The sequence below is a fragment of the Globicephala melas genome, chromosome 13 (assembly GCF_963455315.2).
Source record: "Globicephala melas chromosome 13, mGloMel1.2, whole genome shotgun sequence".
In the NCBI taxonomy this organism is placed as follows: Eukaryota; Metazoa; Chordata; class Mammalia; order Artiodactyla; family Delphinidae; genus Globicephala; species Globicephala melas.
The window spans coordinates 38,981,624-38,996,976 of record NC_083326.1 but is presented as its reverse complement, the minus strand read 5'-3'; the positions used below and the strand labels follow the sequence as shown (position 1 = coordinate 38,996,976).

The 15,353-nt window shown below is 38.2% G+C and overlaps 1 protein-coding gene across 1 annotated transcript in view; it reads right to left on the bottom strand.

The window, feature by feature from the left end:
• Positions 1 to 3,469: 3,469 nt before the first annotated feature.
• The window catches only part of RPRD1A (regulation of nuclear pre-mRNA domain containing 1A), a 72,933-nt gene continuing 61,049 nt past the window's right edge, over positions 3,470 to 15,353 (bottom strand). The window contains exon 7 of the mRNA XM_030876544.3: positions 3,470 to 6,984. Coding sequence (XP_030732404.1) covers positions 6,835 to 6,984 — 150 coding nt within the window. The 3' untranslated portion in view covers positions 3,470 to 6,834. The remainder of the gene's footprint in view (positions 6,985 to 15,353) is intronic.

The window sequence follows — 15,353 nt, the reverse complement described above, 5'->3', positions numbered from 1 at the left end:
AGACAGAGAAATGAAATAAGAAAATATGGAGAAATTTGCCAGGGCAGAGAGAGTGGGGTTCCTAAGAGTAGAAATAAGGCAGATAAAAAGCATTCCTTGGCTTGTCAGGAAAAGCACACTTTTTTACAATAGCTTTTGTTGGACCAAGTCCTTTTATTCCCTCTAAAGTTTTCCCATACTTGAGAATAAAGTGTTGAGGTAAGGTGTTGGATGCCTAGAACAGTGGTACCCAAAACAAACCTGGAACTTGAGTGTGCATTAGAATTACCTAGAGGGCTTGTTTAAAAGATACATTGCTGGTCCCCAGCCTTAGATTTTCTAATTCAGTAGGTCTGGAGCCTGAGACTTCAGCACTTCAAAGAAGTTCCCAGCTGAGGCTAATGCTGGCCTATGGAACCACTGGCTTGGAAAAAATATGCTAGTTTAAAAATAAAAGCAAGCTTTGGTCAATTCTAAAAACTGTTACTGTATCCATTCCCACTAGATTGTAAGTTTTTTGAGAGCAGCCATGCAGTTGAATAATCTCTGTATATCTCACAAGATTTAACACCATGCCTTAAACATAGGTATTCATTAAAATGTTGTCTAGACTATCCCTATCAATAGTTCATTCTAACTCTACTTCATTGATACTAATATAAATAATTGCTTTGAAAAAACCAATTGGAAATCAAAGCAGGGACTTGCACAGATATTTGTACACCCATGTTTATAGTCGTATTATTCACAATAGTCAAAAGGTGGAAGCAATCCAGGGTCCATCAACAGACGAATGGATAAACAAAATGTGGATAAACAAAATATCCATTGGATAAACAAAATATACCATTCTATATCTATACAATGGAATACTACTGAGCCTTAAAAAGGGAAATTCAAGGGCTTCCTTGGTGGCGCAGTGGTTAAGAATCCGCCTGCCAATGCAGGGGACACGGGTTCAAGCCCTGGTCTGGGAAGATCCCACATGCCGCGGAGCAACTAAGCCCGTGAGTCACAACTACTGAGTCTGCGCTCTAGAGCCCACGTGCCACAACTACTGAGCCCGTGTGTCTCAACTACTGAAGCCCGTGCACCTAGAGCCCGTGCTCCGCAACAAGAGAAGCCACCTCAATGGGAGGCCCGCGCACTGCCACGAAGAGTAGCCCCGCTCGATGCAGCTAAAGAAAGCCCGAACAGCAACAAAGACCCAACGCAGCCAAAAATAAATAAATTAATTTTAAAAGAATGTCTGTGGTGAGAAACTTTATAAAAAAAAAAAAAAAAGGAAATCCTGGGCTTCCCGGGTGGCGCAGTGGTTGAGAGTCCGCCTGCCGATGCAGGGGACACGAGTTCGTGCCCCGGTCCGGGAAGATCCCACATACCACGGAGCGGCTGGGCCCGTGAGCCATGGCCGCTGAGCCTGCGCGTCTGGAGCCTGTGCTCCGCAACCGGGAGAGGCCACAACAGTGAGAGGCCCGCGTACAGGAAAAAAAAAAAAAAAAAGTAAATCCTGACACATGATACAACATGAACGAACCTAGAGGAGATTATGCTAAGTTTAATAAGCCAAGCACAAAAGAACAAATATTTTATAATTCCACTTATATGAGGTACCTGGAGAAGTCAAATTCATAGAGACAGAAAGTAAAATGGCTGCAAGGGGCTGGAGAGAGAGGGAGTTATAGTTTAATGGGCAGAGTTTTAAATGGGGAAGATGAAAATGTTCTAAAGATGAATGGTGGTGATGGTTGCACAACAGTGTTAATCATCAATGTATTGAATGCCAGAGTACACTTTACAATGGTGCATTTTATGTTACATACATTTTACCTCAATAAAAACAACACACAAGACAACTGCATATAATATCTTTTCAAAAGCCCCCCTCCTTCACCACACTTCTAGCTAAGATGTTACTTTTTAATTTGAATATTTGCATGTTATAATTTCACTATAACTTCACGTTATGCAAAATGTGGATATGGTGATGATGGAGCTGCTACACAACATATCAGTATAACAGGCAGCACTATGTAGTAGTTCAGAAGCACAGGCTCAGAGTCAGACTTGGAGCTGGGTCTGAATCCCAGCTTCACCATCTGACTTGCTCAGGGTCACACAGAATTTACACTGTGTCTTAGCTTCCCCATATGTAAAACTAGAATAATCAGAGCATCTATCGCAAAGGATATGTGAAGTGCTTAGAGCAGCCCTGGTGTACAGGAAGTACCATAAATGCGTGACCTACCATCACTGTATGTTATAGACCATAATTTGCTTTGCAGGGCATTGTTTCTCAAAGTACAGTCAAGAATTACCTGCATCAGAATCATCTTGGTAGCTTGTTTAAAATGCAGATTTCCAAATCTATCCCAAATCTTCAGAAACAGAATCTCTGGATGCAGGTCCCACTGTATAAAACCTACTGCTGCAAGGGGGGAAGATTGGAATGGGAATGGGAATGGGAAGCACCCGGATACAGATAAAGTGACCAGAATGGCCATCCAGAATGGAAAACCAGGGGCACTAGCCTAAGGACTAGACCTCCCAGACTTTCTAGATAAGAATCACAGAGAATTCTGATTCAGGAGGTATGTGCCGTTTTTGCAAACGTCCCAAGTGAGTCTTATAAAAGGAGTTTGGCAAACACTGCCCTAGAGATTCCCTCAGATTTCTAGTATTTTCCAATTCTGCTTTAAATTCAAGATGTGGTGAGAGGACCTGTACTCCAAGGGATTTCAAGGTACCAAGTGAATCTGTTCACTCAAAAGCACTACTGGGCTTCCCCGGTGGCGCAGTGGTTGAGAGTCCGCCTGCCGATGCAGAGGACACGGGTTCGTGCCCCGGTCCAGGAAGATCCCACATGATGCGGAGCCCTGGGCCCGTGAGCCATGGCCGCTGAGCCTGTGCGTCCGGAGCCTGTGCTCTGCAACGGGAGAGGCCACAACAGTGAGAGGCCCGCGTACCGCAAAAAAAAAAAGAAAGAAAAAAAGCACTATTTATTTCTGTGCAGTAGGTCACAAAACAAGATATGGTCTCATTCTCTGCCCAAAGGAACCTGCTATATACGGAACTGTAAAACCCATACTTTATTATCTTATTACTTGGAATTGCCTGAAATTACCTGGAATTTTAAATCATGAAGCAAGTCACGGACTTGAAAGTTACTCTAGAGCAGCGGTTGTCAAAATGTGGTCCCTAAACTCAGTGGCATTACCATCAAATTGTTAGAAATGTAAACTATCAGGCCTTATCCCAGAACCTCTGGGGGTGGGGCCCAGCAACCTATAGCTTAATAAGCCCTCCAGGTGATTCGGATGTTCGCTCAAGTTCGGTTCCCATTGACCATGCAAATAGAATCTCCTTTGGCAGTTTCTCCACGGTAATATTGCTGGACACTTCCAGTACTTTGTTTCCCTCCCAGTCCATCAATGTCTCCCTCCCCACCCCATATCCAATTAAACAAATTCACAAAAATAATCTACACATCTCAAAAAGAACGTAAAACTTTATTAAGAACATCTTATATTTTCATCAGATACCACCAAAGAAAAAGGGGTAAAGAAATAGGGAAACTTCATCTTCCCGTGTGCTACTGCCACCTCAGAACAGACTCATGTGTGGATGGCTGGAATTACAGATGGCAACAAATGCTCTGTATAAATAAATTCAGTAAGTAACACAATGCTCCCTTTCTATACAGAGAAGAATTGGATTTACACTTTAAAAAGCTTTGATACAGTGCAACAACTATTAAACAAGACTACATCTTAGGAGCTACTTCTTAATAGAAATCAAAGCAGTATAGAGCTTTATGTTATTTCATATAATATAAATTTTTTGAATGGAAAATTCAGGAAGGACATTCTAACTTTCCTTATTAATTTGTACTTTTGAGTGTTTTCTTTCTAAAGATTTCTCAGAACCTGTTCAATAATGATAATAGATGAGTTGCTCATCTACAGTGACAATTGACAACCTAGGTTTGTTATTTTAATTTTACAAATCAAGATGACAAGGTCATCCCGGCTGTTGCTGACCCTGAAGGAGTTCTTACAGAAAAACCCTGACGCAGAGTGTATGTGAGAAGAGGTACCAAAATAGCTGCACCTGGACTGGTTTTCATAGAAAGGGAGGTTGGCTATTAAGCACAGCTCATTTTCTCAGACTCCCGGGTTCCCCCATGTGGTTCTTTTACTTACTGTAATGATGGAAGGAGCAGAGGGAACACCAGGGAATCTGTTCAAACTGCCACTCCAGACAGCTCTCTGCACTGTTTGTGGAGAAAAGAGTGATGGTATCCATTCAAACCAAAATACCCCTACTGCAAGTATGGTGACATGCTTTTCTCCTGAGGGGCCAGGCCAAGCTGCACTCAAAAATGCATGACTTGCCTCACGTACACAGTGAAGAAAATGCTCATGATTCAGAATCTGGTATTATAGTACCCCCAGCTAGCCCCATTTCTTGAGAAAATGTAGTCTCCCTTTTAGAAAGGAAAGCTATTTACTGCTAAGGCTTACCATGTTAATTATCATAAGGCTGAAAACATAACTTCTAAACCAGACCATATCATTTGTGTTTACAGTCAGTAAATCAACCAACAACTGAAGGTTTGTGGAGGACTGGTCAAAGGGTGAAATTGGGAGTAGGATTCAGGTTGAGTACTATCACTTATCACAAATCGCATCAAGCTCTTTAAAAAATAATGCGTTTTTATCATAAATATTTAGAGCAGATACTGGCATTAAAATCAGTATCTATGTCAGAAGTCTGTCTTAAATGGTGAAAATATTTCAACAAACTTCTAATAGGTTTCAAATCTTCCCAGGAGTACATAGTTTATAAATTAGTTTTAAATGGAAAAAATGCATTTTGAATAGATAAATCAACACTTCAGCAGATCATAAATAAGGTCAAGATGCTGAAAATAAATTAATACACAAGCTTTTGCTTTCACTTTAACAAAAATTAACTTATGTGGCATACTTTTACAACAGGTATAACCAGGTTTTAATAATTGTGCGTTGGTTACACCCTCCACCACCATGCTGAATCTTTTTCTTACATATCCTACACCTAGGGACAGAAGTACACAAGACAGACATACACCCCAATGTGTAAGTCTGGCTGCTACACACCATTTTCTTAGTGACGTTACAAATGTTGGTCAGGATCTACTACCAGTAATTTGTCAACCACATTACAAGTTAAGTACATTCATGGTTAAGTGGATTAGATTCCTGGGTGAGCTTTCTGTGGTAGTGTTCACAGGGAATCTAATTACTACCGTTCCTGTGAAAAAATGTGCCCCGAGTCCCAAAAGTTGACTAAAAAACTTTGGAATATAAGCCATATGTGGGAACTACTTCTCTGTGTGTCTGTTTCTGAGAGGTCAAACTGTTAAAAGCACTGTTCCCAAAACTACTGGCTACCAAAAATAAATATTTGTCTTCTCCTTCACATATAAATTCATTTTAGCTATAATCTCTAATACTGAGAAAGAGTGAAGCCATTCAGACTAGTGAGACATAACTGGCTTGTGGGATCTAAAAGATGTTTTATTGACTATCTCAGTTGAATCTTCTTACAACGAAAAGAAAAATTTCTAATATGTAAAGTAATGAATGAAAAAAACGTTCATCCTAAGTCATCACTGAGTACAAAATCCACAGCTTAACAATGTGATTTAAAGAGAAAGCAGGAGAGCATGCAACTGCTCTAACACACAGGGTTAGAAATAAAAGGTAAAAAAAAAGTACATTTGTTTTGGTAATTCTAAATATACAAATATAATATTTACCAGATCTACCCTGTAGTGTAGCACTGCTTAATTTCCAAATATACAGTCATTCAAAAACCTTAAGGAAACATTAATAATGTTCCAGGCTACTTTACTGAACATTAATGAATATTGTGTTCTTGAGATATTAAAGCTAAAAATACTATTGTTTTTAAAGTTAAATGGCTAAGAGAATAATAAAGTATCATTATTTTACACTTCTTTTAATCCCACAGATGGCTTTGTGTTAAAGGGATCAATTATGTTAAAAGGAGCCTGATTTGACAACTAGAAATCAGTTCTAGAATCAGAGTTGTTCTCTTGGTACAATGTCAAAATTCATAACATTTCCAAAGCATTTTCATATTAATCTATCCAAATAATAATAAACAGTTTATTCAAGGGGGTCCCTATTTAACACTCCTTTTATTCTACACTGTGGCAGTTGGAATGGAACCCCTATAGTACTATTGTGGAAAAGTTCTCTAGGTTCTGATCTGACTCTCAAAATGACATCCATATTTACTGTTAAATTACTGACCTCTAGGAAATAGGAATCAAAGGCATTGAGAGGCACAGAACTGATATTTTGGTTGGGGAGAAGGATGAAAATTAAGTTGGAACACTTAGTCCCTTCTACAATCAAGTCCTAACTATACCATAATAAATTCTCAACAAACTCCTCATTAGTTCTTACTCTTTAGGAATTACATACTATACAGTGATTAGATACTGAAGAAAATAAAGAAAATCATTTGAAAATACATGAAGAAATAGAAACATGGAATTTCTCACAAGGCCCTGAATCAAAAAAATTTACAAAAAGATCTTTTGAAAATAATCACTATTTGTGAGCTTATTAATACACAGAGATTCACGTTGTTTAAACTAAGTCATGTTAACTTACCAATAAAATAGTAAACAAACCAACATTTTAAACAATTTTATAAATTACTTATTTCTTTTTGTTAATGTCACTCTCTCAACAATATACAAAAATAACACTACAGGACTATCCACCTAACCTGTCTCCATCTCTTGCAAAGTCCTGGGCCCTGGAAAGAGACTGGTCATCAATCTTCACTGTAGATGTCCCCCGCAAAGGGCAGGTGCATGTGGCTGCCAGTAACATTGGGCAATCGAGATAAGTCCGGCAGGCTCTGGATCCGGGACCTGAGTTCTTTTCGCACCAGGGAAACTCTGGCTAACTTGCGCTTGTATTCCTGTAACATCAAACCACTCTCATTAGCATTTCTGGGAGTTCAGAGAAGAGCTATCTAGCTTATCTAGCTAATGCTCTACATTAAATCTGGTAAAACATTCAGTTTATGCTGTATAACGAGATTATAATGTGAGCTTTAGGATCAAAAGAGGGACTTGGGAAATACTCAAGTAGGTAAACTCATTATTATGAAAAATCACAATCGTAAGCTCTTGTTTCACACTTGTAAAGAGAAGACTAAAGTATTAATATACTTAACCACAACATATAAGATTTTCAGGTATACAGGAGCTTGGGTAAGAAAAAGTATATATTTATTTTCACAAACTTAAACTGAAATTTAGCACTGTTTTCAATTCTGAATGTTGGCAGCAGACCACAGGAGCATTATCAGTATCTGTGAGTTTAATAGAAACCAGTTGCTTCAATATTACTTTACAGTTTTTCACATCTATCTTAAAATATTGTTTACATTTATGACTACTTTGAAATTATTAGACCAACTGCTACATGTAATTTAATGTATCAGTAAAGAAGCATATATTACTGTACTTTTATTATTTCAATAAGCTCTACTTCAATATAACTTGTTTCCATTGTAATGCTATGCATTTTATTTTCTATATTTAAAATATTTAACTTGAGAAGGGGTCCAAGGCTTTGCCAGATCACCAAAGGATTACAATGCCACAGAAAGAAGGTTAGGAAACCCTGCAAACAGCAGCCTAAGGAGTCAGAGACTGGAAACTAATTAACATCATGTTTGGCTTAGGGGGAAACAGCCCCTTCTCTGTAGTGGAAATATCTTTTAACTGAAGTTTCCAGACTTCAACAAGGAGAGAGGACCCTTCTTTACTCCATCACCTAGCAGAGGTGGGATGTGAAGAGGGGAACCTAGAAAGTGGGTATTATTCCCTCTATAAAGCCTACAGCCCTCTTCTTCCCTCTGACCGAGGGTGATCTCAAGACAGACCAGGTGAGTGATAAGCTTTCATCTGGGGTCGAGGGTCTCTCCACAAAGGGCTCTCTCCACAAAAAGCCCTTCTTCTTTAGCTGTTTCTCAACTCTGACTGAATCACCTAGGAAATTTTTGAAGAAACTCAGAATTTTCAAGAGAACTCCAGCCTCACTATCTATCAATTAAATGAGAATCTCTGGCAGTGGATCCAGAGCTCTCAAATTTTGTAAAATCTCCCCCAAAGGATGCTAATACACAGCCAATTTGTGAGCTACTTCTCTACGGTTTTTCTGTATAAAATGAAATCAGTTAGCAAACTTTGTGTTACTGAGCCTCCTCTTTTAAAGAATAACTAAACCTGGGGAAAGGAGTTTGTCAGAATTACTATATCACAACTGCTCTAAGGGAAAGGAGAAGATTTCTGAAGCATGGGGAACTGGGCACAATGGCAGACAAAGCAGACAAGGTTGAAAGCTGGACATGTTCTAGGAGAGCTTTGGGCACACAAGAGAGGGGTCAATCTTTGCCATGTCTGCCTGTTCCTGAATTTCTAATCCATCATGAAGATCAAGGTTGAGTAAAAGAGAGTTTAATTGGGATCTATAACCTCAAGGTAAGATTTTCCTGTTCCCTTTTCCCCTTTGCCAGTGACACACTGGAACATCAGGTAGGTTTCAGCATAACAGCTCGGAGTGGCAAACAAAAGAGAAGCACCAGAGTATTTCATTCTAGATGCATACTCTTCAGTCGGATCTCCACACACATCTCATTTAGCATACGTGTCTTCCTCAGCACATGCTGATAGGGGGGCAAACACATATCTCCATCTGTCCCTCTGTTCTTACTAAATCATTCTCTAATAAGTAACACCTAAAGTACTCTGGGGTCAGCATGACATAGCCAGATGCTGTTCAAACATGCTCAGAAGTAATTACTCTCTGCTCCTCTCGAGGCTAGATGTTTTGAGAAATGTCTTATGTGCCTTTAGTGGTCATTACTGCTCACCCTAATTTCTAGTTTCTAGCATCCAGATAGGCTGTACTTCAATTATTAAGGTTTATATTAATCCTTTGATTCAAAGGATCTGTGGCAATTATTGATAAAAGCCTTCTACCAATTGGCAACACTGCATACAAGAAATTTGGTAAACATAATCAAAAGCTGCCATTTATTGAATGCCCATAATATGCCACACATTAAAATACGAACTCATTTAATCCTTTCAATAATCCTGTGAGAAGAGTGATTATCCTTCATAAGCGAGTAAAATCGTGCTTTACTATATTAGGAACAAAAGTAGTAATCAAAAGCTTTCTGCTACTGTCACAGGCAGACTTTCATCTGAAAGACAAAAGATTTAAGTAGCCCTGGTTAACTATTTGATGTTAGCCTGAAGAAAAAACCAGATGAAACCTGACGAACTACCCAATTCTATGATCCAGGCCATAGTCCCAAAACTTTTCAATTGCCTCACTGGTGGTCTAGAAAGAGGCTCCAAGATTCCACAAGTTGGCTTCCTATGGCAACAATGCTTACAATAAGATATGTATATTGTTTTGATTCTGATGTACAATAATGATAGTAATTCTCTTAGGTCAGAATCATCACAGCACCATGAATGCACACCTTTAGAAAAATGTTGTTGACTGTCTATTTACAATCCTCCTCTCTGCCCTACAAGACTGGGAGTGTTGTGATGGCAGTCCCCAGCATATGGCTAGTATATATTTATTAAGCGCTGGAGATAACAGTGTTAAACAAAACAGATGAGGTCTCTTGCCTTTACAAAGCTAACATTTCAGGGGGAAGGAGGCATAAAAAAACATAAATATCAATATTATTTCAGGTATAAATGAAGAAAATAAAGTTGAGCAATAGGAGAATAAAATACAGCCATGTGGGGGGGGGGCGGGGAAGTCAAGGCTACTTTACAAGTAAACAAAAAAAGAGAGGATTAAGGGTTCAAAAATTTTAAGTTTAAGAGCCTGAGGGCGCCCTTCTGCTCAGCCCCACTCCGTGAAACGCAGGCTCTACCTTAGATGCAGAAGCTGAGAATACTGGAGCACGGATAACCCTTGCCCCCAATTCAGGAGGTGGTGGTCTTCACGAGAAGAGGCAAGCCAAGAGGAACACAGGCTCCTGCACCCCCTCCCTTCACCAACGGCTCAGCTCCTATAGCAGGGGCATCACTTAAAGAAAAGCTTGCCATTGTCCCACTCCTAGTTCCACAGACCTGACTCAAAGATTTTGCATGAGAAACATGTAATAAAACAGATAGCGCCCTCCTGGTGTCAGAACAAATATCTAACACTGACCTCAAAACAAAATCAGTGTCTGGAAGAGATACCTGCACTCCCATGTTCATCGCAGCATTATTCACAATAGCCAAGATATGGAAGAAACCCAACTCTTTGTCAACAGGTGAATGGATAAAGACATGGTACACATATACAATGGAACATTCAGCTATGAGAACGAGGAAATTCTGTCATTTGCAACAACCTGCACAAACCTATTAAGACATTATGTTAACTGAAATTAGCCAGACAGAGAAAGACAAATACTATATAATCTCACTTATATGTGGACCCTTAAAAAAAAGATGAACTCACAGAAACAGAAAATGATGGTGACCAGGGACTGGGGTGGAGCAGGGGTGGGAGATGGGGAGATACTGGTCAAAAGGTACAAGCCTTCAGTTATAAAATGAATATGCTCTGGGGATCTAATGTACAGATGGTGATTATAGTTAATAATACTGTGTTGTACACTTGTTGTACCCCTGATACACTGCTAAGAGAGTAGACCTTGTGTTCTCATCACCAAAGTAGCCATGTGATGAATATATTAATTAACCTGGTTGTGGTAATCATTTCACAAATACATGTGTTAAATCATCCCATCGTAGACTTTAAATATATACAATTTTATGTGCCAATTTTACTTCAATAAAGCTGGAGTGGGAGAAAAGAAATATCTCTTTTTATTCTCAGTAAACCAGAAAAATTACCCTAAGCATGAAAGAGAAAACACAAACGTGGACCCAGTGGCATGCATGTATCAGGGAAAGTCAAAGGTGTGATAGTCTAATCTGATAAACACATCAATAGGTAAGGCCACTACATAAGTCTCTTTCAGTGTTCTCATTCTTTTCTAACTAAACCTGCATTTTGCAAAAACAGCTTTCAAAAGACTTATTTTGTGTTTTAACCTAAATAACCTTTTTTTTTTCCTAAAAGAATTTAGCTCTGTTCCAGTCCCAAAGAAGGGGAAGGACCTAATCTTAAGTTTTTAAAAAGAACTGCTGAAAAGCCAAAGCATTAAAAAATTAAGCCCCTTCCCTCAGCAATACTGAACTGCTTTTACTGCAAAGGTATCGTGCTCTGACTAGTCTGTGTATTTAAAAGTCTTTTTTTTAATTTTAATTTTTTAATTGAAGTATAGTTGATTTACAATGTTTCAGATGTACAGGAAAAGTGGTTCAGTTATATATAATATATATTTAAAGAATATATCTATATATATTCTTTTAGATTCTTTTCCATTATAGGTTATTACAAGATATTGAATATAGTTCCCTGTGCCATAGAGTAGGTCCTTGTTATCTATTTTATATATAGTAGTCTGTATCTGTTAATCTCGAATTCCAAATTTATCCCTCCCGCCCTGTCCCCTTTGGTCTCTTTCTTCTTTTGTTCTCTTCTCCTGTGATCTGATGACTATTTTTAGTGTTTGGATCCCTTCTTTTTCGTGTTTATATGTATTATAGATTTTCTGGTTTGTGGTTACCTTGAGGTTTTGTAATAGAAGTCTATATATATACGTGATTGCTCTAAGTTGCTGATCTTTTAATTTCAAATGCATTTAAAAATACCCTGCATTTGTACTCTCCTCCCCTCACAATTACTGTTTTTGATATATTTTACATCTTGTTTTGTGCATCCCTTACCTCCTTATTGTGGACGGATAATTTTACTACTTTTGTCTAACTTCCCTACTAGCTTTGTGTATGGATGATTTCCTACCTTTACTGTATGTTCGCCTTTATCTGTGAGCTTTTTCATTCTGTAATTTTGTTTCTAGTTGTGGCCTTTTCTTTTTTACCCAGAGAGTTCCATTAACAGCCGTAAAGCTGGTGCTGAAATCTTTTACCTGTTACTTGTCTGTAAAGCTTTCGATTTCTCCATCAAATCTGAATGAGAGTCTTGCTGGGTAGAGTATTCTTGGTTGTAGGTTCTTCCCTTTTGTCACTTTAAATGCATCATGCCACTCCTTTCTGGCCTGCGGAATTTCTGCTGAAAGATCAGCTGCCACTTTGGGAACCAATGCTTCACCTCATTTCCTGTTGACTGTTTACATGAGTCATTTTACTTCTCCCTCACTATTCTCCCCTCATTCAACAAGGTCTGTATTTTTGTTCTTAATTTACTTGCCAGTATCACCACCACCACCACCCTAAAACTGCAAATCCTCGTCTGACTATATTTCAACATTAATGAATCAGGAGGTGTTATCTATCTTGTGTGCAGTTAGAGTGGGTTAGAGCTAGGTTGAAATCTGAACCACCACTAGAAATGCTTTTCTTTACAGCTAATGTTGAGTATACATTGTGTCCAAATCTCCATTTTACAAGACCTATTTTAAGACCAAACTTTGCCACAGAAACTTTTCCTACTTTAGTTTCACACTAACTTCCTATGATCTGCTACTATTCAAGTTATTTCTGAACTTAAATACTACTATACTGTTTTCTAGTTTTCATAATTAGGGGGAAACACACTTTCTGTGTATCTATATTCCTTACAGTGTTCAGCAGAACACTGGGTGTGAAGAGGTCCCCAGTCGATTCTCCTGGGCATTAGGTCAAAAGATCTGGATACAAGTACCACCTCCTCAATTTACTACCTGTAATCTTAGGCAAGGGCACCCTAAGATTATCTAAGCCTCAGCTGCTTCCTTTGTAAAATATGGGTATCTATTTTATTGGGCTGTGAGGCTTAAATAAGTTAATGTGGAAGTTTTCAAATTATGAAGTGCCACAGAACTGCAGTTATCATTCGGGGATGGTATCAGAACCATCTTGCACCAAAAACAGCTAAGAGGATAAATTTCCTAAAATTTGGAGTTCTTATTCATTTTAGGGCTGATCCAGATACAGTTGTTCTAATATTTCAGTTGCTTAAATAGCTTAACTATTTCTGAATTTAAATAAATAAATAAATAATATATATATATATATATATATATATATATATATATATATATATATATAGGGGCTGCCATTACCTTGCACATGCTACTAATAATTCTGCTCTCTTCTCTCATACATGACTCTGAATTAAAAAAAAAAACTGGGAGAAATTCAACTATACCCACATGTGCATCTTTAGTGGCCATTAAGGGCTATGGTCAACAATTTCAAGCATCATGCCTACCATATTACTGCCCCTTCCTTCCTACCCACTTCCTGAGAGACAGCTGCTGCAGCAGAAAGAGGAATATATCAAGTTAGGAAGCCCAATCCTGATTCTAGTGAGCAAGCTGTGTAGCTTTTGTAGGAATCAAGTTTGAGTGTAATCCAGATTCCGGAATGCTCTGAAAACAAGGCTTTGATAATGCATTCTCTCTCACTTTTCATTTGTGAAATCAATGTTTAGGGTGCCTTTCAAGTATAACAATATGGGCTGGACAACCCCCAGTTTTAAAAGACATATGAGGATATTTTTTTCAGCCAAAAAAACATGGACATCCTAGTATTAAAGACTTTCTCCGTGCTTCCCTGGTGGCGCAGTGGTTGATAGTCCGCCTGCCGATGCAGGCGACACGGCTTCGTGCCCCGGTCCGGGAAGATCCCACATGCCGCGGAGCGGCTGGGCCCGTGAGTCATGGCCGCTGAACCTGCGCGTCTGGAGCCTGTGCTCCGCAAAGGGAGAGGCCACAACAGTGAGAGGCCCGCGTACCGCACAAAAAAAATAAAATAAAATAAAATAAAATAAAGACTTTCTCCACAATAGCATTTCTTAAAGATGGAGTGATGTAGTATTTCCATACGACATCTTATTTCCATAGTATTCCACAAGCTGTATCTATGCAAACACCTAAGCAATTTAATTTCTCCCTTTATATCTCACTATATGTATTCTTAGTCTGAAATCTGGTTGATTCAGTTTTGGCTACTTAAAATTTACCTGTTACATCATTTTTAATCAGTCGTCATAGTAACTACATGTTTGAGAATAAAATAAGTTGGTCCTTGGGTCACAAAAGCACAAATTAACGTTGAAGGTGGAGCTAGTTATCTTCATTCAAAATAGTTATCAAGACATAATCTTCAGAACATATTATAGAACCCCTTAGGTTGATGGTAATCTTCATAATCCTGGTTCATTTTATTTGTTCTTCTGCAGACCCCTAAATGGTTTTGTTCTTTGATATGTATTTCATTATGTCTTCTGCCTCTCTTTAAATGTTAACAAGTCTTCCTTAAGTGACTTTCTTCAATGTAACTATTTAGAAGCTCTGATTCTCATTTTTCAGGATCCACCATAATTTACTTCATTTTGCTTACCCTGGGGTTGGGGCTCTTTGCTAGATTAGACAGGAAAAGTTAATTGAAGTATCAATCAATATTTTAAAAATACCACTTATTTTCTTAAAGGCGGCCAAGAAATTCCATGATGTCAGGGAGATTAGTCAAGTCTGTTGCCATCTCCAGGTAACAGAGTGTAAAGCAGGTAAAGATCTCAGTGATTTGCCCTAACTTGTCTTCTAGAAAACAAATACCCAAACTTAGCTTGGGATCTAGTCCTGCAATTGTTAAAAACTATTGTATATATAATTAAAGTATTTTAAAAGTAAAATATCAAATCCTTTCTCATTTCTTTTCACATTATCCCACACATCTCTGATGGAACCATTTTTCCTTGACCAACTGCAGAAAAGTTACCTTTTAGTGGGAAATACTTTAGTGTAAATGAATGTCATCTAACAAACTGTCTTATATCTTGCAGTTCCTTTGAGGGCTTACTATCATTCTCTTAAATAAGTATTCTACAATAAAAGCAGATTTTACTTCTAAAATATTCTTGGAATAGGTAATTCCCACCTGTTAGTAAATTATAATTCTATTACCATGAAGGCTCATTAGCCTTCTGGATTAACAAGTAGAAAAAAGATTTAATATTTTCTCAGGGAATTAGTTTTCTGCAAGGAACCCAATGCCTACCTGGCTATCGACTGGGTTTTAAAAAATCAAAAATGCTAAATTGTAATGAGGGTAGATACTGTTATAAATAAGCTTTATAAATTTCTAGATTGAGGGTGACCCTAACCAAGATTTTGATGTGCTTACTAAATGCCAAATGCTGTTCTAAGTGGTCCATTTAATCTTCATAGGTAGAGACTCTTATTAT